Source organism: Cygnus atratus, chromosome 8, assembly GCF_013377495.2.
Source record: "Cygnus atratus isolate AKBS03 ecotype Queensland, Australia chromosome 8, CAtr_DNAZoo_HiC_assembly, whole genome shotgun sequence".
Lineage (NCBI taxonomy): Eukaryota > Metazoa > Chordata > Aves > Anseriformes > Anatidae > Cygnus > Cygnus atratus.
This window is the reverse complement of record NC_066369.1, coordinates 11,541,527-11,563,944: the sequence shown is the minus strand read 5'-3', so window position 1 is coordinate 11,563,944 and position 22,418 is coordinate 11,541,527. Positions and strand designations below refer to the sequence as shown.

The following is a 22,418-nucleotide window of genomic DNA, read 5'->3' as shown; positions in this document are numbered from 1 at the left end:
ACTTATTTGGTGATAACATGATGGTCCTTTGCAGCAGTAGTGATCTGGCTGTCTTCTGCTCAGTTACAGATTGATTGCTTCTACTCACTGCAGCTTTTTCTATAAATGTCTCTGAGTTGAGAATTACAAAGAACAGTATTTGTTGTATTTCCATTGTAATTTTTTTTTTAACTTTGAGTTTTCTTGTTCTGTTCTATCAGAAAAATAACTAATGGAAAATAATTTTATAAATCTTAGTTAACTAAGTAGGAAAAAAATCTAACTTCACTGATATCTGAATCCTGAAGAATGGCTAAAGGCAAGGGTACAATCTGACAGGAGACTGATACTGCAAACTTTATATAATGCAGTCATGCATCAGCAGCAAAGTTGCCTACTAACGTAAGTGACCATATTTGATGATTTATTTAAAATTGGTGTCTCAATACTATACAAAGGAGTAAGCTATCAAAAATATTACCTCATATCCTGACCTCATTCAAAAAGTTATATAAATACATAAAATCTGTCACTCCTTTTAAAGGAGAGGGATTTCATTTTGGCAGAAGCCTGAGTAAGAATAGAAAGACCAAGGTATTTCACTAACCTAATAACTGCACTAGATTTGGATGCTTTATTTCCTTCATCACAGCAGCTTCTTTCAAGAACTCTTCCACCTCCATGGTATCTTCCTAGATGAACAAAGAAGGGAAGATTAATCTTCATGACCAAGGTTTGCTTAACGCTACATATTTTAGCTGAATATAAATAATTCTTATCTCTGTTCTGCTGTTTTGCCTTTTACCAAAGCAAAAAAGGGTCTATAACACCCCTGAAAAGCTGGCCTGCAGCGTGGCCAAATAACGGATCTGCAGTACCCAGAAAGTGTTAGCCTCTACCAAGTAGGTAGCCACTGGGGCTACCAAAGCAGCTGTGGCCAGTAAGGGGATGACTCTAAGAGTCACTGACTTACTTTGCCTGTCTAGCTATAAAAATTAAGCTTGCAATCTCCCTTACTTAGGGGGTACCTAGGAGGTTAACATTCAACAGTGGTGATGTTCAAACAGAAGACTTTGAAAATTAATATAAATGGAGATGCTGATTTTTTTCAGAAGTAAGGGAGAGGTAGAACATACTTCCAACACCTTTCATTACTTACAGCTTCCACAGCTCTTCTGAGGGAAGGGAAGCGGACGTGTGGGTAACCGTTTCTACAGATCTGACTTGGCCATGCAGTTCCAGCAGGCGCTTGCTGGACCAAATTCCAAATTGTTTCTAAGGCACGTGCACTGCTGCAAGTTTGAAAAGCTAACTTAGCTTGAGCTACTCTCAAGTATGGAATTTATGCAGACCAGTACACTCCGTTTTCATATATTCGTATCATTAGGTGGTATAATTGAGAATGTGACGATTTCCTTATACTGACTAAATGAACAGTGCACAACAATCTGAAAACTCACCTTTAATGTCTTCACAGCGACCGTGAGATTGTATCTCTTCCAGACACCAACGTACACCTCGCCATACTGCCCGCCCCCAAGTTTGTGCTTCATGGTGATATCAGTCCGCTCCATCTCCCACTTGTCGTGGATGGGAGACACTCCATAGACAGTGGGCTTATTGCACTTAGGTGCTGGGTAATGCAAAGTTGTCACCAGGCCATCAGCTACTGTAGAGTGATGGTGCACTAGCTCTGCTAGTGTGCTGAAACGGCTCTCTGCTGTCACATAAACCTGTTGAGAAAGGTCCAGGAATCTACTTAGTTGAAGGCAGCTGAGAACTTTCAGTAACACTGGAAAACAGGTACAGTAAAAACATTCTGACAGGTTAAAAACAAAGTAATAGAACCAGATTTTAGAATACTTGTTCTCAGTTTGTTTGGGCAAATGAATATTCCTCCGCAGGACTTTTACTTGCAGAACGAAACGAGATATAAGGCTAGAGCAGTGCTGACTCCTGCTTTGTGCTTTACAGGACTAGAAACCAGATTTCTTGTAGCCGCACCTAAGTCCAGTTTCTACATCTCTCAGCACAAAATACTGCCATTTGATCAGGGTTAAAACTGCTGACTCACCAAAGCTCTGCTTGTTCTAAGAAGACCAGTGGAAAGGTATCACCACATCAAAACAAAAACACAACCGCTTTGCTCCCCAGCTACTATTTCAGCCAGAAAAGTGCAGTCTGCACTCCTTCCAAAGTGGTATTGAGTGTTACAACCAATCTCTTGGAATAAAATGTTCTTTTTTATACTAATAAGCCAGTGGGCCTTTCTCACACACACACCTTTAACTAGCAGCCTGCAACTTGAGATCCTGCACCACCTCTTAATATTTTTATTTCCTTTCCTCACAGCATTGTCCAGAAATCCTTACCTTTCCATCTGAGGTGGTATTGATCCTGTAGTGGTAAACACGTCCCTCGTACCTGAGCGAGATGGATAGCTGCCCGGGGCTGCTCTCGCTTTCACGAACCAGGAAGCTGCCGTTGATGAGACTGCTCAGCAGATACTCTGCTGCACTGCGTGACACCGGCCCATGGTACCATGAATGCTTTTCCAGGCTGTTCACTGGCGTGATGTAGTTGCTTGGTACCCAGCCCTGCCCATTCTTTGAACGTACCTCGCTCCATTCACCGTTCTGGTTGTAACCCAGGACTCGCAACTTCTCACCTATGAGCAGAAGGAAAAAAGCAGAATAAGCACAATACAATCTACTGGGTCTCATCGAGTAAGCTGACAGGGAATGTCTCTCTAAGCCTGGGTTTGTAGCTAACAAAAATCTGCAGCAATGATTTTGTAACTAAATTGCTATATATAAAGGATTTATGATATAAAGTTTCAGACAGAACTCCTTATGAACTGTTCCTAAATTAGTACTACAGTGCGAATGATCAACTCAAAAAGCTTCCCGCAGTCCACGTTTCTGGACTAGAAAGCTGTTTTGTTTTTTTTTTTTTGGAGGGATGAGGTTTGTGTCCATCTTAATGGCATTTAATAAATAATTTATATTATTTATAGAGACATAGATATAAAAAATGGCATTTTATTTTTTAACAGTTGTGCAGCAGGGCATATTCTTATATACATACTGAACAAAAACAGAAAATCTTTGTGCCATTCTTAATTCTTGATTTTGCTCCAGCTGAAAGTGTTGAATTCTGTTTTCGCCAATAATGTAAAGGTTTTCCCAAAATAGGTGTCTCGTGGCTAGTGATCTGGGGAGCCTGGATGTAGCTGGGATAGATTGTTTGGTATTATACGAAGCTGTACCTGTACTAGGAGAACTGCCCAGCAGGTGTCGCTCCAACACAAGTGAGAGAGGGAGTGTGCTTGTAATCTATCAGTTTAGAGTAACCTTCTCTAGCTGCACTCATTCTGTTAAATGGAACAACAGAAGAGGAATTCTGTTTTCTATTTTCTCTTGCTAAGTTTACGGCCTAGTAGCTGCCGTGTGGTTCCGAGCCTTACCTTTGGTGATACTGAGCGTGTTGTCACCGCTTGCTACAAAATCATAAAGTGCAACAAAGAGGTTGGGATCGCTCTCAGTGGCTCCAAGCAGGTTCTCCTTGGAGCTCCACCTGATGGCTTCGTTCAGTGCCTGGGGTTCAACATCACAACCATAGGGGCGGTGCAGGGCCTCTGAAGAAAGAACAGAAGAGGAAATTACTTTGTGTGCAACTATAAGTAAATCAAAACCCAGTGTGCAGCAGAGCAAAGCTCCTACTGCACAATAAGCCCTTTATGGAAGGGAACACAACGCGTGCATGTCTTAGATCAGAGTTTTCAGTCTCCACTTTGCTGGCTCTTGAGGTTAGTGCTAAAAGGAGACTAGAGGAGATGATTAACTTCATAGATAGTAAATAGCAAGCTGTGTACAGAATGTTTATACTAAATATTTATTCTATTACTTTTATTTACATACACATCTATTTGCAAGCTTTTAGGTATTCACAGACAGAACAATGGAGGAGAAATTAAAAGTACTTTTTCGATGTGAAGTAGTGAAGGAATCCTTTTCAAGACTGAAATGTCATGTTTTTCATCTTTATTGTTTCTGTGGCTTGGATTTGAAAGCAACATTAGAAATAGAGGTAAGACCGAATGAATTATGACACATAATATGCAATAGTAACTGATTCAGTATGAGTAGAAATGACAGTGATTTGTGATACATTTCAAGACTATGCACATAAAAAGGTGGAAAGCAGACAGGGCAGAAAGTAGTGAGGATGATGCTAACCATTTAGCAGCGGTGTTACTGAATGCCAAGGCAATTCCGTTTTTCTGTTTCAAATTAAAATGGATGCATACTTGTTAGTAGAAGGGAGTGGGAAGAAGAATCAGTCTTGAACATGTTTTACAGACAGAATGAAAAAATAAAGTTCCTGTGATGATGAAAAGTAATCCAAATATACAAGATTTTGTAAAGAAATAAAGTAAAGAGCAAAAGTATCTGAACACTTCCTGGTCATGCTGTGGTTAAAAAAATGAGTGTCAAGACCATCATTGGCTTTCTAATTCATAGCGGGGTTTTCCAGGAACATGTAGCTCATTAAATTTCAATGTTAGGACACAAGAAAGAGCAAAGATGTAGTTTCATACATGTGGGGTGCTCAAGGGGGCAAAAACATGAAAGGGTAACGAAGTAATAAGTATTTCCTCTGAAGGCACAACTGACATACGTTCCTGCCCCAAAGCCTCTTGTTGAACTTGGGTTTGAAACTGTATTATAAACAGGCTTGGCCCATTTCTGCAGGTCTGGGAAGTCAGGCGCAGGATGTTTTTAAGCAGACCACTGCAGGAGAACGCGTGCGTGTAACTACACCCCCTACACACACACATTCTCATGAGATCTACGTTTGCGAGCAAGAACTAGTCCATACGCACCGTAACAGAACAAAGAGCCCAAATGCAATGCAGGAGAGGAAAACTGGGAAGTCAGTGAGACACAAAACAGGAAGAGGCCTATGCCAAGCAATAGGCAAACGCAGGCCAAATCTGTGCACGTGACAGAGCTCAAGCCTGGAAAACTAGAATGTCGGGCGGTTTCCCAGAGTCCATGTTCAATTTTTTTAAACTATATTATATGTACGTGAGAAAGGAAATGGCTGAGGTTTGTTCTGGCTTGTTCTTAAACACATAGCTAAGTGGCATTTGACTGCATTTCTGGTAATCACTCGGGGTTATACTGCTGGCATAACCTGCTCATCATGCAATTGCTGAATTCTTGCCTCCCAGCTTTGCCAAAGTAGCACCTATCAAGGTTCTCCTACCAAGAACAGAAGTGACCAGAGACTAAGCTACCAAAATATCACTTCTTTAATTTCAGTTTCTGCAGATGCGGTACTTAGATACGCCTCTTGTTGCTAGCTATCAAGTGCAATTAGTTTTACAACATACTAACCTATCAGATAAAGAGTCTAGGACAACTGGTGCTCTCATGGAGAAGAGAGGAAAGGCCAGTGCCTGCCCTGCTACCTACACGACAGCATGGCTGCCAACATACTGCTGCATTTTTTTTTAGGGCTGGGTGTGTGCATATGCAGTTATTAAGCATCAGGAACAGATGAAATGGCAAGAGAAAAGAACAGTGGTTCCCAAATCCAGCTCTCCTTACGGAGTACAAACACGTTAATTAAATAAGATATTCTTTATATGCCTACAATGACTTGTGTTAGAAAGAGAGAGAGGGGTTTGGTGCCTGAAGCTAAGTCACTCAGCAAGTCTGCTATCCAGAATAGCTGAGTTACGTCTTTGCTAGCCATAAGCAGCAAACACTAAAGCAGGCAGTGTTTCCAAAAAAAAATATCCTGACCTTTCAGCTCTAGAATACCTTAATGGTGTTTGAATAACTTCCTACTTTCAATTATACATCTGCTGAAACAGCAAAGGCCTTAAATGAAAATATATGTATTTGCTTTATTGTATAACCAATGTATAGTTTTTCTATTTTGAGCCACAGCAGCTCAGGAACTGAGCATCCAACCCCCCCCCCCCCCAAGCAGAAGCACAGAGCTAAGCATTTAGCCGTGTACTCAGTGGCAAGCCCCGCGTCAGCTCCGCTCCCGAGCTGCTGCAGCAAATCCCCCGGCCAGCCCAGCACCAGGCACTTCAGCCAAGGCAAAACTGCCAGAAATGGCACCTGCTGCTCAGCGCCGAGCAGCTCTGCCCACATGAAACCATTTGTGGTGCTGTGCTGGACTGCCAGCCAGGATTCAAAGCAGATGTGGGACTTCCACCACTTCCTTGGGAATGCCTGGGAGGTTGGTACGTGTTCTCAACACCCACGTCATGTACAGAAAAAGCCTGCAGAAGTTAATGTTTGATGAGGAGCTTCAATCACTTAGCTCCAGTGCTTACCTAGAAATCACATTACCTAAAAATCAACTGCTTTTAAGAGCTTATGTCTCACTAACTTCCCAAACTCTCATTTTCAGAGTGACTCAGCTGCCCAAGTAGCAGTAAGGTAAACCAGTATCAACTAAAGGGGCATTTGCTGGGATAGAGAAGTACCTATTGCAGGTTGCTATTAAGAAATAACCTATGCTGCTCAATACAATCCAATACCATCCAATATGCAAGGATAAGAAAGGTGAATTAAACATGACAATCGCATAGACCTCAATAAGGAAACTAAGATAAGCAAAGCGTATCACAAATGATGCCGCTCAAACCAAATAGTCTGTAAGCTCTATTCACACCGAGTGAGGAAGTGAGCTGGGAAGTTCTGTTCTGTATCAGCTCCTTTGGAAGCCTAACCATAAATCATACGTGACCACTTTCATTTCCTAGACAATTGGAAACTTACATCATCATTTAGTGCAAAGAAATGCATGATCAAGCAAGGATGTTATGCTTCACCCACCTCCTTCCTTTTCTTTATTCCCACAATACAAATTGCTTCTCTCCAGACACGAATGCTTTTCCTATTCAGCCAACACGTAAGAGGCGTTTTGTCTCCCACCCTCTGCCACCGAGGCTACTGTTACCAATCTCTTCAGCTCAAGAGCAGGGCGAGTCTATTAAATGCTAAATCTTCAACTTCAGAACCACATCAGGTGCTGGTAGCCTCTTTTTTTTTTTTTTTCCTGAAATACTGACTCTGTAACTGCTCATAAAAGCAGAGCATTTCGATTAATCCTCAAACTTGGATAAAAGCAGGCAACCTCAGTCCTGCCTGTACCCAGTCTTGTACTACAAGACAAAGACTTGAAAGGCCCCACGTCCTCCTTTAAGCACACAGAGTACTGCAGGAAAGGGATAGCACAGCGTAACATCCCTACGCATCCTACCTGTGAAACTTGACACACCAGGCTCAGAGGCTTCATTGCCAAGGCAGCAGAGCAGCTTGCCCTCTTTGCCATAGCTGCTAGACTGGAACAGGACGGTCCCCACGATCATGCTGTGCCTCTCAGCAGGCAGAAGGCTGACACAAGAAGTCCCGGACTGCCACTGCCTGCACAAACGCCACCACGTGCAGGCGATCGCTGCTCGCAACTCTGGTGGCCAATGAAAAAGAAAGCGCTGCCGAGTGGGTGAGGAAAAACTAGGGAAATCGAGCTGCGGGTTACTGGGTTACCAGCTGGAAGTAAGGGTGGAGCTTCTCACGAAACGCTGAACAAACAAAGGATGTGGGGACCGGGCTGCGAGTTGAAACAATTTTGAGATGAGCTATAGACAGAATATTGTGCCGCTAAGAGTCAGGCAACAAAGTGTTTGGAATAAAATAAATCGTTTCCTTGGAGAAGTTCCTTTGCACAAATTACAAAACAGATCGCCCATTACGGGGACCGCCCAGATTGATTCATTTTTCCACTCCACATAAATGCCACTATTTACATGAATCAACAGGAAACATGAATGAAAATACAAGTCTAGGAGATGTATGAGCAATGAAAGAGTAAACTGTTACACATTTTAGGATTTCAGAAAGAAACCGAAAGCAAGAGCTGTACAGTATGCCCAGTCTGAGCTACACATTTAATGATTTAATAGGGTTCAGGTCAGCTCTGTGAAAGGACGCCATCAAATTACCTTTCAAAAACCTAAAATCTGTTTGATTAATCCTTTAAAAGACTTGGTTTTCTAGCTAAGTTTGTATGGTTTGCAGCAGGCCAGGTTCCTCCTAACATGTGGAAGGGGAAGGGTTAAAGAACAAGCACTCACCATGGCGGTCTCACACCTGGGAGGCTGGTGGGCTGCAGAGGGGTATAAAAGGGAGCAGGGAAAGGGAACCAAGTGGTTTGGCCTCTGGGAGGGGGAGAGAGGCTGTTGCAGCCCACCAGCATTTCTGAATCTGCAAACTCCACTGCTACGTGAGAAAGGCAGCTACAGCACGTGAGGAGGATGGAGCTTTGACTAAAGGTAAGAAATGGGTTTGTTATATGCATTTGTGTTGTGCAAGGCTGTGGATGTGAAAAGCCATTCTAAAAAAAACCAAACAGATGTGCTGTGGTGACAAGGAGTTACTTCTCCCTGTGCGGCCTGTACCAAGAGTTCTGTGCCTCCACCATCACCTAATGCAGGTGGAAAAACACAGCCAGAGGAAATACCTTAGGACAGGAACATGCCATTGTCTTCCAGAAGTTCAGACAACTGGGTGACCTTTCCTCCTTCTCCTCCAGAATGAGGCTCGGTGAACCTTGCAGCACGCTACCCAATACTCAGAGGTTGAGATGCCTTTACTTAGGAGTCCCTAGGCTATCTTTTTCCCATTTGTTTTTCTCTTGTAGTTTGTTTTCTACTCTCTTTTATATGCTCTGGATGCCTTTAGTCACACTGGTATTTCAAGCAGTCTTGGTGTATCTGTCGATACACGAAGAATAAGCAGAATTTGTAGGGAAAGGCAGCATAGCCTGAGAAAAATGGGGATGAGCTTTGCAGCAAACAAGCTTTTCAGGTGGGTCTGTAATGGCATCAGCAAATGTCAATTAATATTAACTGTAATAATTAAGCAAGTTAGCAACCAATTTATTCATTAGTTAAAATATATCAGATGAGTAACTGGTATCTCCGGAACAAAGAAGGATTAGGGGAAAGCTGAGTTAGATTAAAAATGTAGCTTGCAAACTAATCCATTGAATGTGTTACTTTTAGCCTCCCTTGCTGAGTAGTGGTGCCCTGTGACCAGCAGGTCTGTTAGCGAGCTCCCCATGGCCATCAGCTGGTGCCAGCACTGGCGTGGGAAGGACATGGGTGTCCCTGCACAGTGCCTTGATGTTTGTAAGGGCCTGTCGTGTGCACCTAGGCAGAGTAAATTCAGGCTTCTTCCCAACCTCTGGACAAGTGCTATTTCTTTTACAATTGATTTTCCTAGACAGTTATTCTACCCTGTAAGCTGTTACCTTGACATCTGCATCCACCACGACAAACTTCCTGTTCCTATTCCCTTGGCTGTCAGTGGACGAGCCAGGCTCTTCGTTCTGGTACGCTCAGCTTCCTCGGTGGAAGAAGAAACCTTTCAGGCAGAGCAGCTCTTCAGACTATTCCCTGTGGTGCCCTTCAAAGCTGTTTCCTGAGAGTGGTTACCCTTCCTGTACCACTTACTGCATCCCCTTTGAAGTATTTCTCTATTTTTTTTCCAGCAATGGGGGAAAAGTTAAGTACAAGGAAATCTTGCTGACTACGCTACTTTGAAGTGTATAGTTCAAGCAGCTTCTAAAAAAAAAACCTTGCTCCCTTTTGAATTTATGAACCCACAGTCAATGTCTCTTAATCAAACAAAAGAACGTGCAAAGAGCAATACAGCCCTGAAAAGGATCTGGGGCTGCTGGCAGCAGCCCAAAGTGACGGGGTTTTCAAGAGAAGGAAGAGAGACAAAGAAAGGGTTATAGGGTAAATGCTGATTATTACATACAGTGTCAATTTGATATATTATTTTACACCAATAACAATACTGTAGGGGTGTGTATATATTTTTTTAATACAAAGGGACACTTTAATATAAGGCCACAAAGACCCCTGTACATACCACATCTCTTACTCTATTTCCACCTGGGGTTTTCAAACTAAATATCCATATAAATATCCACACTGTTACTTTACACAAAGACTCATTTTATGTGCTAGCTTCAAAGACTACCAAAGAATAGGCATTGGTCAACTCGGAGTGTAAGAAATAGACTGTCACGTAACAACTGGTGGCTCCTGGTATAACTGGCATTTCCCACTGAATCTTCAAAATGTACATCACTTTACACACTAGACTTTAAGAACTTCAACCAGCTTGTTAGTGGGAGGCTTTCTGCCTTAACGAGGAAAAAATTGATAACGCAGCAGCGAGTGGGTTTCCTATTTTGCTGACATGATTGGAACAGGATCAAGTTTTTCAGAAACAAGGCTACCGTAGCCAAGTCTCAGTGCTTCCTACTAACCAAAAATACTCCATGCTAAGGAGCAAACCAGTGCTGAGCAGGCCAAGTTGCTGCTGTCTAATAATGTGGTAGCACAGAAACAGACCTCTGAACTCTCCTTGCCCTATTACCAGACTCGAGGCCTCACCTCAACGGACCACCTAGTCTTTCTGCTGACATACATGTGGCCATGAAAAACAACAGCTGAGAGGGAGTCAGGCAGCTCCCATATGGCTTTGGTAAAATACAGGCAGCCTAACTGAATGCTGTTCCTAGGTGTTCCTCTCCTGTAAGCAACCAGACTCTTAATAACGTGGTTTGCTTGAGCTAAGAACAGATCCATAGTTAGTCTTTGGGCCTCCCACAGAGTGGTGCAAGGTTTAAGTACCGTAAACAACCCACTGAATAAAGCCAAGAAATACAGCTCCGAGCCAAGAGCTTGGGGTGGGCAAGGAGTAGGTTTCTATTTATGGTCCCAGGCTGAGAGAGACAGAATGGGAGGAGACTTCAGAGAGACAAAATTGCATCACGTTCACATCAGGTTTCAAGCCAAACTAGTAGTGACTTCTTGCCTTAATTATCAATACATAACTGAAGAGTGAAATATATGGAGAACTCCAAAACTCTCCATATAGCTCACCTCTTAAGAATAGATTTATTTTGAACATGTGCTGCATGAGGCATTCCCCTGCAGTTATTTCATGGTGAAAGTGGTGGGTCTTTACACAGTAGTGCTTTTGGACTAGTTTGATATGAAAATCCAAATGAAGGCAAGGTTTGGGTATTTGGTATCACTGAATTGAAGTAACTGGTGGAAGGAGAGAGACATCGATCTCAGCTAATTATACGACTATAAAAATTCAAGACCTTGTCATGTCTAGCTAACCATTAAAAGAGAAAACAGATGTTGAGTGAAGGAACTGCCTGTCCTCTGTTTTGCTGGTTCCAGTTATCCTCTCCATTTGTTATTAATGCTATCAAACACCCAGAGGTGCCCAATCAGCCCGTTTCCCTGCTCAGATGTTAGTGACACACAACATGGTATGCCATTATCACCTAATGTAGAACTTCCCCACTTTCCATCCACTTCTTGGTAAAGTGTTATTTTGGTACAGAATCCAGAACGAAATAAATCAAGCTTAAGTTCCAAAGTATTAATTGAAAAATTTCATCCATTCCTTGCTAAATGCAAGATGCATGAATCTCTTCATAGATCATCAGCTGTATAGGCTGTAAGGGACTGAACCTTCTACTGAAGCATTTGATAGCATTGCAGTTTTAAGTGATTTCAAAGCAGATAAGTATCAGTCATCTTCAGTACAAATGCTGCTAACTCAATAGATGGGCTTTTATTACCTTGATGATTTCTTGTCCTTGTGGAACTGTGGCAGGAAGGTGACTTTGGGATAAACACAGCTAGCAAAATGATGCAGGTTTTTATACGCATTTAGAAACGCTTTAAGGTGAGGAACTCATGTGATCACGGGAGCTGGACATAGCATCAATTAAAAAAAAAAAGGCACAATGGACCTGGCCACAGGAACTGGGAACAGTCAGAGGTAACGCAACTCAAAGAACCAATCTGACTTTTTTTGAGCATGCCTCTGGGTGAGGAAGCAAAACCAAACAGCATGACAGATAAAAACACTCTCCTGCAGTGGGAAAGATTTTAATGCAATTAAAAATGACAGACAAAACGGGATTTTAGAATGAAAAACTGTACATGTAACCTTTTCACAGATCCTGAATACCTTATCAAAATGTTTGTTACCTGAAATTACACGGATTTGTTTAGCTCCTGTAAAGCTAGTTAGCTTTGCCATTGCTGGTATCTAGAAACAAGCAAAGAGACCACCTTTAGGTGCTCTGTATTACGTACCTCTTTCCATTCGGTACAGTGAAGTCCCAATCTTTGTTCCTCTGAATCCTGCCTAGAGTGGACTACAACTACTCCCACAATGACAGTTTCAGGGAAAGGGATACTATGAAAGGGCACCAGCCAAGATAACCGGGAAACTGTATACATGTAAATCAAAAGTCTACTTGATATCCCTAGTCACAGTAAGTTCCAGTAAACCTCTCCAGTATAAAGAGGAAGGATTAGGTCATGCAGTCCTTCTCCAGGAAAGGTGGGATGGCCACACACTATGACAGCTCACAGCAAGTCATTTAGCTTTCTTTTTAAGCACTACTTTGGGAGAGAAGTTGCTTAATGTGGATTATACTTCATTCCAATGGAATTCCTGAGGAGTCAGTAATACTGGCCAGATCAAAGTCAAGGCATTATCTACTTCTAAGAAAAAGAAATGAATTGCTATTTATTCACACAGTGTTAGGACAAACATTTGAAGAGCTCTTCTGCAAAAAGACTACTTAAAGAATCATGGTTCAACTGACCCCATAGCAAGCCAGAAATACCTACAGTAACAAAGTGTAGCTGGTGAGAAGTTTATTTTGCAGATGTAAAGCAACAACTGATCAGACCTTTGAGTTAACATGACATAAACGTCCAAGCTGCTTTCCAAGTGACATAATTACTTCTTATTAGAAGTCCTACAGTATTAGGAACTCTCCTTAGACTCAGCACCTGGAACAATGACCGCATTAATCTATTTCTCAGCTGGCTTTTTGAAATTTATTTTTACCCTCTCCATCCAAGTTTTCCCTCTAGCTAGAAAGGCTAGAGTCTCACTCACTGACTTGTAATCTCAAAAGTCAAAGAGCGTGCCAATCTAACAGCCCAAACTTGAGCTGATGTCACAACTTGAGGCCTAAGTAGTTATTTTTGCCTTGGACAGGCAGCACTACTTACCTTCTGGAGGATATTCGGAGGGTAGAGCTCCCCAGGTGAGCTGATACAGCTTCAGTTTCCAGTACATGAGTTTAATTTTTTAATGCAATCCCAAAATGCTTGTTAGCACAGATGCGACTTCTCAGTTCCATCCACCCACACTGAATATGCAGCAACTGCCAAAGCTACACAGCCTGAAGTACTTCTGCTTTAAACAAAATTCTCTAGCTAAAAATAAATCGCAAAGCTGTCAACCTCAATTGTCAGCAACCAAGATGCTGTTCAAGCAATTGTCCACAGCCATTTTCTTCTCTTAAACAAAAAAGTTTTCCTTCTTAAAATATTTACTTCATTTGACTAAAACACTCTTGTGATCTTGTCTCCTTGAAATACATACGCCTTAGAAAATAAACCAGCGTTTCCTTTTATCCGAGAAAAGCCCAGCTTGAGCATGAATACTTGCCCAAATATTGCATGCTGTCTTAACTTCAGCACCAGGGAAGACTCTTACTACGGATTCTCATTAGGAGAGCCACAGTCTGAGTTTCAGCTAAGCCCTGGCTGAGGGAGGTTTAGTTGCCTTGCTCCTTCTCGGTCCTATGGACTGATTCACTTTTGTATGGGGCAGCGTAAATGCGCATGGATGAAGTCAGAAACACATCCATCACACTAAACTTAGTTACTGGCTGCTATTCCACTTCCTGTTGGCTAAACCCAGACACTTGTAATTGGCTCTGCTGACCAGACAAGGGACTCCATTCACCAGTGCTATTTCCAACAGCTGCTAAATAACCAGGGTAACACAACCCCAGCCTCGGCCATAGAATTCCTAGCTCAGTTCAGATGGCTTTTCAGTTTCAGCCTGTGCCACTACGTTTGCTTTTTCAAATCTCCTAACAGCAGTGTTTAGGCCTTGTGTGTCTCAGTATCTTATTAAAACAAGAATATACTCAATTAAATAACTTCTGAAGATCCTTTCTGGGTTATGGCAGAATTAATACAGTTTTGAAGGAAAAGAGTCAGTAGTAAGACTGAGCATATCCAATACTCATTATCTAAAAGTAATCAAAGGTACAAAAAGTCACTGTTTGAATTGCTGGTGTATTAATAAAATAGTTTCCTTACAAAAGATAAAGGCAAATGAATAAAATATTATGATTAAGTATAACTTAAGTTTGTAAGGGATATTATTCAGTAGAGATCTGGAATTTTTAGACAATTATAAAAGCTTTAAAATAAAGGTAATATTAGCCAATATATTCAACTTGAAGGAACTTTATGCAGCTAAGATACAAATGTGTATTTTATGTATGTGCACTTCTGTAGAGGTAGCATCTACTGTAAAGTTAGGCACCAACTTGATGACTTTTTCTTAATAAGAAGCCCAGGTACTTCTTGATTATTAACATCAAGCTATACCACATTTATAGGAAGTAAGACAGGAAAAGCAAGTTCTGCCTCTCAGATTTACCAGAACACTTCAGGATGTCCAAACAAGTCAGCTAGCTGCCAAGTGGGATTCTTCAGCCATCTAACAGCCATGCTGGGTCACACCACCCAGTATCCTGCCTTTGTGACTGCCAACAGGCTGCTGGAAAAAGGCTAATGATATTACTCCAGAATACTTCCCAAACATTCAACATGTTGCATTTCAAGGTTAACAACAAGAGGGAAAGGGACTAATGCTGCTTTTGCCCCTCAAAATGCAGAAGCTCTGGGAACAAGCGTTCTTTTTGGATTATTTCAGTGATAAAGTTCAATAGTGCTACTCCTCCAGTTTGAACCAAATCTATTCTTTCTCATTTGTTGCTTCGAGGTTCTTGAACTGAAGTGTGAAATGATAGGCAGTATCCACTTCTAAAACAGACCCAGCAACCAGAAGCAGCAAGAATGATTTAATTCTGTCACTTGCCTGCCACACAATTACATGACTAACTTCTGTTCAGAGGGTAAAACAACAACTCCATGTTGACACAGCCCGGGAATAAGACCCACTGCTAGTTATTTAAAGAGCCTTCCTCCCACTTAATGCTGGCATTGCTGTCAGACTTCCCTCCTGCTGCCAGTATTTGTGGTGGCATGACTGGGATGCTCAGAGGATTGGGCACTATCTTGTCAGTAGTTTTTAACTGACAGCTATTCTGCTCTCCATTACTGCTTTGGTGCCACCTCTTCAAACGGTTAATTTACTCTATTTACTGTGTGTATTCTGAGGGAGGAAGGAAGAGGGAAAGGGCTGGAAATTCCCAGTGGGAGGTCAATGTTGCTGCTTGCTCAGCAGTTCATTTCCTCTCGCTCTGTAAAGCGCTGGTTAGCTCCTAAATTGCATCTGTCTACAACATCAGGTCTGTAACAGGCTTTTCTGTAGAGCCAGGGAGTAGAGCACATCGCGAACTGGGAGGATGAACCAGTACTACCCTGCCTCACATGGCACTGAGAAGTTTTTACACCAGCAGCAATGGTAGTAGTGGCAAGTAGAATCAGAAACAGCCAATTTGATATGAATTATTACTGATACTGGGCATGCATCAACAAAAGCAAAAACGTGACCTTGTGTGAGTCGTGCAGCAGAGAAATCAAACCCAGTAGCTGAAAAGAGTACCTCCAGCCCACAGGAGGACTGCTATCTGTACTCTATCACATCAAACAGTGGGGAAATTAATGAAGTACAACATGATTTAACCTAAGGTAGAAAATAAGATCTGACAACAGAACTTCAGTTGCCTTCAGTTTCACGGCCAGATTTCTGCCAGTTGTGCTATACAGCTTTGAGGGTGATAAGTAAAACTGCTTCTTAATTTAGGAGTTCTATGAAATGTAAATTTTGAGCTGGGATTAAGACCAACGTCTGTGCCATCCAGAAGGGAACTTGCATGGGGTGCCCCCGCATCTTCTGGGTTGAGAGGCCAAGAAAAGTTTCCTTTATCTTGTTAAATTAAGATTTTTTTCAAATTTGACAGAGTTCCACTCATTCCTTCCTCCTCCCACTCCACTGAAAAACATTCCCAGTTGTTGCTGGCCTGTATAGGTTGTCAGGACAGCTGACTGCTTGGATTACACAGGGCTGTATTGTATCCCTTCAAGAACCATCCACCCTAAGTGCTTCCTTTGGGATCAGGGCTCACTACTGGGCTGATAGCAGCACACCAGGTGCTGTCTTGAAATTGGACATTCCAAGGCAACAGGCAGTCCTGCAACTGCTTCTCAAAATCATTCTTCCTCTTGAGCCTCTTTAATACAAACCTACTCCAAATCAGACATCTGAGTAACTAAAAAACATAGTGAACTTAAACTCATCTGGCTTTGCCTCCTTAAAATGGAGGGACAGAATTGTGCCTTACACTTTTTGTCCGGGTACTGGAAGCGAAAGCAGTTCTGGCTTGTGGTAGCTAGGGGGAAGATATTTTCAGTTACATTTCTACTACCTGCAACAGTTATCTATGGCAATCCTGTATTTAATTTTTTTCAAAATTAACCATAGCCCTCCTCAGTGCAGTAGTTAAAGCAGAACATTTTCCATCCCATGTAGATAGCTTCCATAGATAGAGGCTTTTCTATCTCATCTTTATGGAGACCTCTTAGCACTGCTGCAGGCTTGTTGAGATGTCATTGAGTTACAAAAATGTAACCCCCTGCCTTTTATAGGGCATTTCTTTGAATTCCATGCTGTTGGGATGTTTTACCTAACTCCCAGATTTCTTTGAAAAAGTACCTCTGAGGTAACTACAAGGCATGCTGCAGGTGAAGAACTGCTACTCTCCAAGCAATGGAGCATCCAGCAGCAGATACAATTAACTTGAGACTGAAAGCTGCTGCACCATGTAGGCTTCAAATGGGTCTCTCAGCTCAGGAAGACTTTAGAGAATCAGAAGCTAGCTAATATTTGAAAGCTAATTGAAGGGTCTTTAGAATTAATGGCATGCTTCCTGCTCATCAACATCATTGCCAGAAAGCCTTCCCATTGCCTTCAAGCTACTTTAAGCACTTAAAGCCAAGATGACTGTGCTGCATGAGGTGCTTAGGAGTAACAACTTCCTGGATAGGTTACAGAACTGAGCCAAAACTGTCAAAAACAGTGAGGGAAGTGAGGCAAGGAAAGATATTTATATGACCATATTATTGCTTTGAGATCTTAATCTCTCGCTATCTAAAATAAATTATATAAGCATAACAATGTTAAATTTTTATACAGCCCGCATAGTCAGTCCCTGGAGAAACTGAACCAAGAGCTGAAATTCAGAAACCTAGAAGCACTCAGCACACTTAAGCACTTTCACCAAGGATGCTGAAGCTGCTGCATGAAGGAGCAGCAGAGATTCTGGGACAACCACCCCTTAAGGTTACGCTTTCACCACGAACAGTAGATTGCCTGGGACCAAAAAATGAAACCCCCCTAAAGCACCCATAAAGGCAGAGTGAAGCACCCATGAAGAAAACAGCACATAAATCCAGCACTGAAATACAAAGATTAGAGCCTCATGAGTACCCAGCAGAGACCTGTGTGGAGTCTGCAGTCTTTTTCTCTAAAAAGACCCTTAGTTTAAACATGCAGGGTCACACCTCAGGGTCTGAAGCTGGAAAAGCTGAGTAATGGCAAACATCAACTTGTCACATCAAATACATCAAACAATCGGCCCTCAGCAGGACTGACTAACTAGGTTGGTATGTCCTTTTATTAGTAATATCCAATGTGACTGTTTAGTCAAAAAGCTACATTGGGAATTTGGTCTAATTAAAATGCAGAATATTACTAGTGCAAGAACTTAATTTCTAATTACTAGAGAAACTAGACTAACAGATTTGTTCAAGAACTGAGATTTTTTTTGGCAGAAAAATTGGTCAGATAATCCATTTGTTTATCCTACTTCAAGTTTGCACCTAACTCATCTTGAAGGACAGCCAGTCTCTTCCTTCAGCTGTCAATCTCACCAGCTTGATTAGAGCAATGAAGAGCTGCTGTCCATGGGCACTGGGTTGTAGCCAGCTTTTCATTAAAGGCATACATGTGTAGCGCTGCAGAAAGTCATTAGAGCTAAGAACCCGACAAGCACTAACATTAAAAAAATAAAAATAAAAAAACTTAAACCAGATAAGATGTATCCCTACTCCCAGAAACTTGGAGGAGTAGCCTTATGAAGAGATACGGCCTTTCACTCTTGAAGTATGAGTTAACTCACTTCTGAATTTCAAAGAGTTAAATTAAAGGACATTATTTAAGGGGCTTGTTTCAGATAGCAACTTTGCTAAAGAAATGCAATGCTAACAAGGTCTATTAGATTTTTTTTTTTTTATCATCCTAAACCTGACTCACAAAGCTCTCCCCCAGGCACACGAGACAAAACCACTGTACTTGTTTTCTCTGGTTTTGAGGGTGCAGGCTGACCATTTGGCTAAGTTTACTTCCAAGATTAGGTATTTCTTGCATCAGTTTAAAATTCCATCCATTTTAGAAAATAAGACAACTATTCTTACTTTGAAAATCCTCATTGCACCTTCTGAAAATTACGTAACCGAATGTTGTGAAGAGATTATTTATAACGGACTTCATATGACTGGTATTGCTACAGTTGGCCCCATTAGGGTGAAATTACAATTGACAATAGATGCACACGAACGGCAGGAATGAAACTAAATGACTCATCCAACTAAAATAGATGGAGTCTAATGACTTGACTTCTGAAGACAGGGCAGGGCTTCCTACATAATGACAGGTATAACATAATTACGAGAAACCGACAGGCTTGGCTTTGTTCTTAATACATGAAGGTGGCTGCTGTAATCTAAGACAAATACATAAAATGCAGGTCATTCCTTTAAACTGGGGAGGAAAAATATTCAACTCTGGGTGTGGAGGTCTCAACCCAGTTTTAATGGGCACTTCTCCAATGTTATGAAAGCAGTATATCACGTAAGGGTGATAGCCTAGTTAAGGAAAAATCAGCATGTGTAAAGAAGGTGTGACTTGGGCAGAGGAAAAGAGCATGCTGGTAGAGCATAAACCACCACAATGGTGTGTATGAGCACTGTTTATGTTTACAGGCATGTGGCATCTACCCAGGCTCACACCGCCATGACTCCGTCTCTCTGAAGAGGTTAGCATTATCTTGACAACTTGAATGGGAATATGTAGTAGCCCTTACAGCCATCATTAGAGACTTATGAAAAGAAGCACTTCAAATAACTCCTTACCCTTATTAAGATTCATAATCTGAGCCTTCTGCAGCTGTTGAGATTCATCTCCCGTTTTTGTCTGGAGATTTGGGGTGGGGATCACTGTGGAGGGTGCAGACCCTGGCAGACACAAACGCTAACTGCGCAGCTGTCTTCAGAGGCACGCTGCTGAAAGGACTGAGCATTCCTCCTCAGAGACCAGGCCTGAGAAGCAATCGTTTTTGGTGGTTTTTTTTTTTTCAGATTTAAAATTGTATGAGTGCTAACTTGTAATGTTGAGAGTGAACACGTCATAAGGTAGTGTGCCTGTTCTTTTACACAGGAGGCAGTCAGGAAACAGCAGTATGAGTATCTCATCCCAAACAGCAAAGTTCTCTAAAGCAGATAATTGCTCTCTAGGGACAAAATTGTTCTCCAGACTTGTCACAAGACGCAGCAATCTCTTCCAGTGAGGGTAAAAGTTCTAGTCAGACTTGTTTCCAAACCTTCTAGTAGGTAACCATTTGGCTTGCTCGAGTGTCCACAATTAACAGGAAGATCCACAAATTTGGCTGAAACGCTTGTTAATAACTGAAGGAATTCACTCTGTCTTCAGCTTCATCCCAGCAGGGAGGTAGGAAAGGAGAAAAGAGAGGGGTAAGGTACCAGACCACAGGCTGCTGCTGAGGCTGAACCTGCTCTGTGGGTGGTGGCCCTCACTAGAGCTAAGTGTGCTGTGTTTTCTGCTAATAGTAAATGCTTATTCACACGTGCTAAATTCACAGCCTACAGAACGTGCTCAGTCAGGGCATGCTAATATTATGACTTGATACTACATGGGATATTTCTGTAGCACTTGATACAGAGCCTCACAGTTTGGATATTTTATTCTCTTGACAGCGCTATAGAGTGGGAAGATATCCCTGCTACGCAGAGGAAGGGATAAAGCAAAAAACAGTCACTTGCTAAATATCACACTGGAAGCTGTGGCAAAGCAGGACTAAAACTGGTGTTGGGCAGCCATCCTTCCTAAAATGCAATATTTAGAGATTTCACAACAAAATCCTTTCAGTACCTAACTAGTGAATAAAGCTTTCAAGACAAAGCGCATAAGAGTTTGTAAACAGGTAGTGTCTCAAACTACTGACGCTGTCTCCACAAACTCCCCTACATTTCCTCATACTAATGAAGTAGGTTTAAAACGAGATAAATTCAAGCATCAAAAAAAAAAAAGGAAGAAATTCTATCATAGGACAAAGCACAATAGAAAGCCTCTATGGTTGAACTTGGAAAAGAAAGCATGGTCCTGTGGAAAGGACACTGTAGCATACAATTCAAAGTGTCAATAGTTCTGCTAGAGATCTGTTGCATAAACCATCTTCTCTACTCGTGCCTCTCATCTCTACGATAAAACTGTCTTCCTTTTATATACTTACTACCCTACCTGTAACGGGAGGAAAAAAGATTAAACAGCTAATTACTACAGAAAGTAGTTTTCTTAACTGCAGAAATTTTTATCAATATCACTTCTTTGTATTTAAGCAAAGATGGTATCTTCATGGAGGAAAAAATTTTCTTCAGTCCCTGGGTGTCTGCATTCCTGGTTCTAAAGTTGGCAGCCTTCATTTGTCAGCAAAGGATTAGGGAACAAACTCTTCCATCGAGGGACAGACGGATAGGAAGACCCCATGTTAAAAGGACAAGAAGGATGAGGGCCTGACCTGCTCCAGGCAAGATAACATAAGGAAAAAACAGGCAAATTAGGTTATTGAAGTGACAGGAAAGATTAAAAGCACAGAAGAAACAAGGGGCATGTATGTCAAACAACACAGAAAGGAACAGCAGGGCCAGAAAGCAGAATTAAAGCAAGGAAAGGTGGTACAGCAGCATGTAATAGAAGATATCACAGCACAGACTTGAATGTTACATAATGTTACTGAAGGAACAGAAAGACCAGACTTAGCTGGTTTGTCATGATTTTCACCTAATTTTCAGATGGGATATGGCTCAAAACAAAGATACAGGCAGCTGCATAAGAATGCTAAATGCTCATGCGAAAGGAAATAGTCATTCTTCCTAATTTGTCACCAGCACCTATTGCTGGACATTCGATTCTGCTGCCTTTTACCTTAGCCTCAGACAACCCTCATTTCAAAGGGTATTCAGAATAGACTGCTTGCTTCTCAACACACTGCATAACTATCTAATTTCTAAAAGCAAATCTGTAGAGCAACCCCTGGAAGACTAGCCTTCGGTTTGGTGAACTGAAGTGCTGCTGTGCCAGAGCAGTTCATATACTAAAGCCTGTTTCTCTGTTAACAAACCAAGATGCTGCTTCTATAACAGCTTTTATGGTTTTGAAAATTACAAGCTCATCTCCCTGGAGGCTAGGGGGTGGAGCACTGGGGATAATTGTGATGAACAGCATTTTAATCTTTCTGTAAGAGGAAGTAATGGGTGGGTGGATGTAACAAAGCCAGATGCCAAGGCCTGAAATGCACTTACACCTCAACCTCATAGCAAATTAAGAAAGTAGGGGGAAGAAGAAAAGGACAGCTGTTGCATACCAGAACTCATGCTCTTGCATTTACATGATAATATGCAAGCCAGAGTCTTAGTTATATTTTAAATGGATTTTCCTATGTCCTTTCTAGTAGTCTGTTTTATGACCTTTATGATCCGGTAGTCTGTTTTATGTATTCCTTTTAATGTGGCCTGTCACTGACTAGTACTAAAGGGAATGACAGGTGACTTTTAGAAAAACACAACTGTGTCCTAATGTAGTGTAACAACTACCCCACAGCTGAGCAGTCAAGGATGAACACCAGAGTAGTGTCAGGTGATTTGATTTTCCGGTACTTACGTGCCTAAACCCTAACACCAAGTTTAGGATCTCTTTGCAGAGATCCTGTCTCCCAGCCAACAATGCTACTACATGAATGCCTACTGCAATTCACTCTTGTTTGGTGGTGGAGTAATACCCACAACCAAGTATAGCACGCTGAAGTTCACTAACTGGTGCCAAGTCACTAGAACTGCAACGTCTTTATGCAAGTTTGATTTAACATCCAGTAAAGCAGAGTTTTGAGTTTGCATTTCAAGACAAGTCGAACTACTAACACAGACGCTAACCTTTCAGACCTATTAT

The 22,418-nt window shown here is 41.7% G+C and overlaps 1 protein-coding gene and 1 long non-coding RNA gene across 4 annotated transcripts in view; one reads left to right on the top strand and one right to left on the bottom strand.

Annotated features, from left to right (window-relative positions):
• Window positions 1-22,418, bottom strand: part of ABL2 (ABL proto-oncogene 2, non-receptor tyrosine kinase) — a 41,985-nt gene that overhangs the window by 7,780 nt on the left and 11,787 nt on the right. For 2 of the 3 annotated variants that reach the window (XM_035537820.2, XM_035537822.2), the window contains exons 2-5: window positions 3,446-3,616; window positions 2,352-2,647; window positions 1,440-1,712; window positions 587-671 (exon numbers count right to left, since the gene is read on the bottom strand). In XM_035537820.2, coding sequence (XP_035393713.1) covers window positions 587-671; window positions 1,440-1,712; window positions 2,352-2,647; window positions 3,446-3,616 — 825 coding nt within the window. Of the gene's footprint in view, window positions 1-586; window positions 672-1,439; window positions 1,713-2,351; window positions 2,648-3,445; window positions 3,617-14,674; window positions 14,698-22,418 lie in introns of all 3 variants that reach the window. The other variant, XM_035537821.2, reaches the window with a different exon arrangement.
• On the top strand, window positions 1,599-2,489 carry LOC118243620 (uncharacterized). Its single transcript, XR_004777294.1, has 3 exons — window positions 1,599-1,782; window positions 1,954-2,089; window positions 2,332-2,489. It is a non-coding gene; the product is annotated as an uncharacterized LOC118243620 (long non-coding RNA).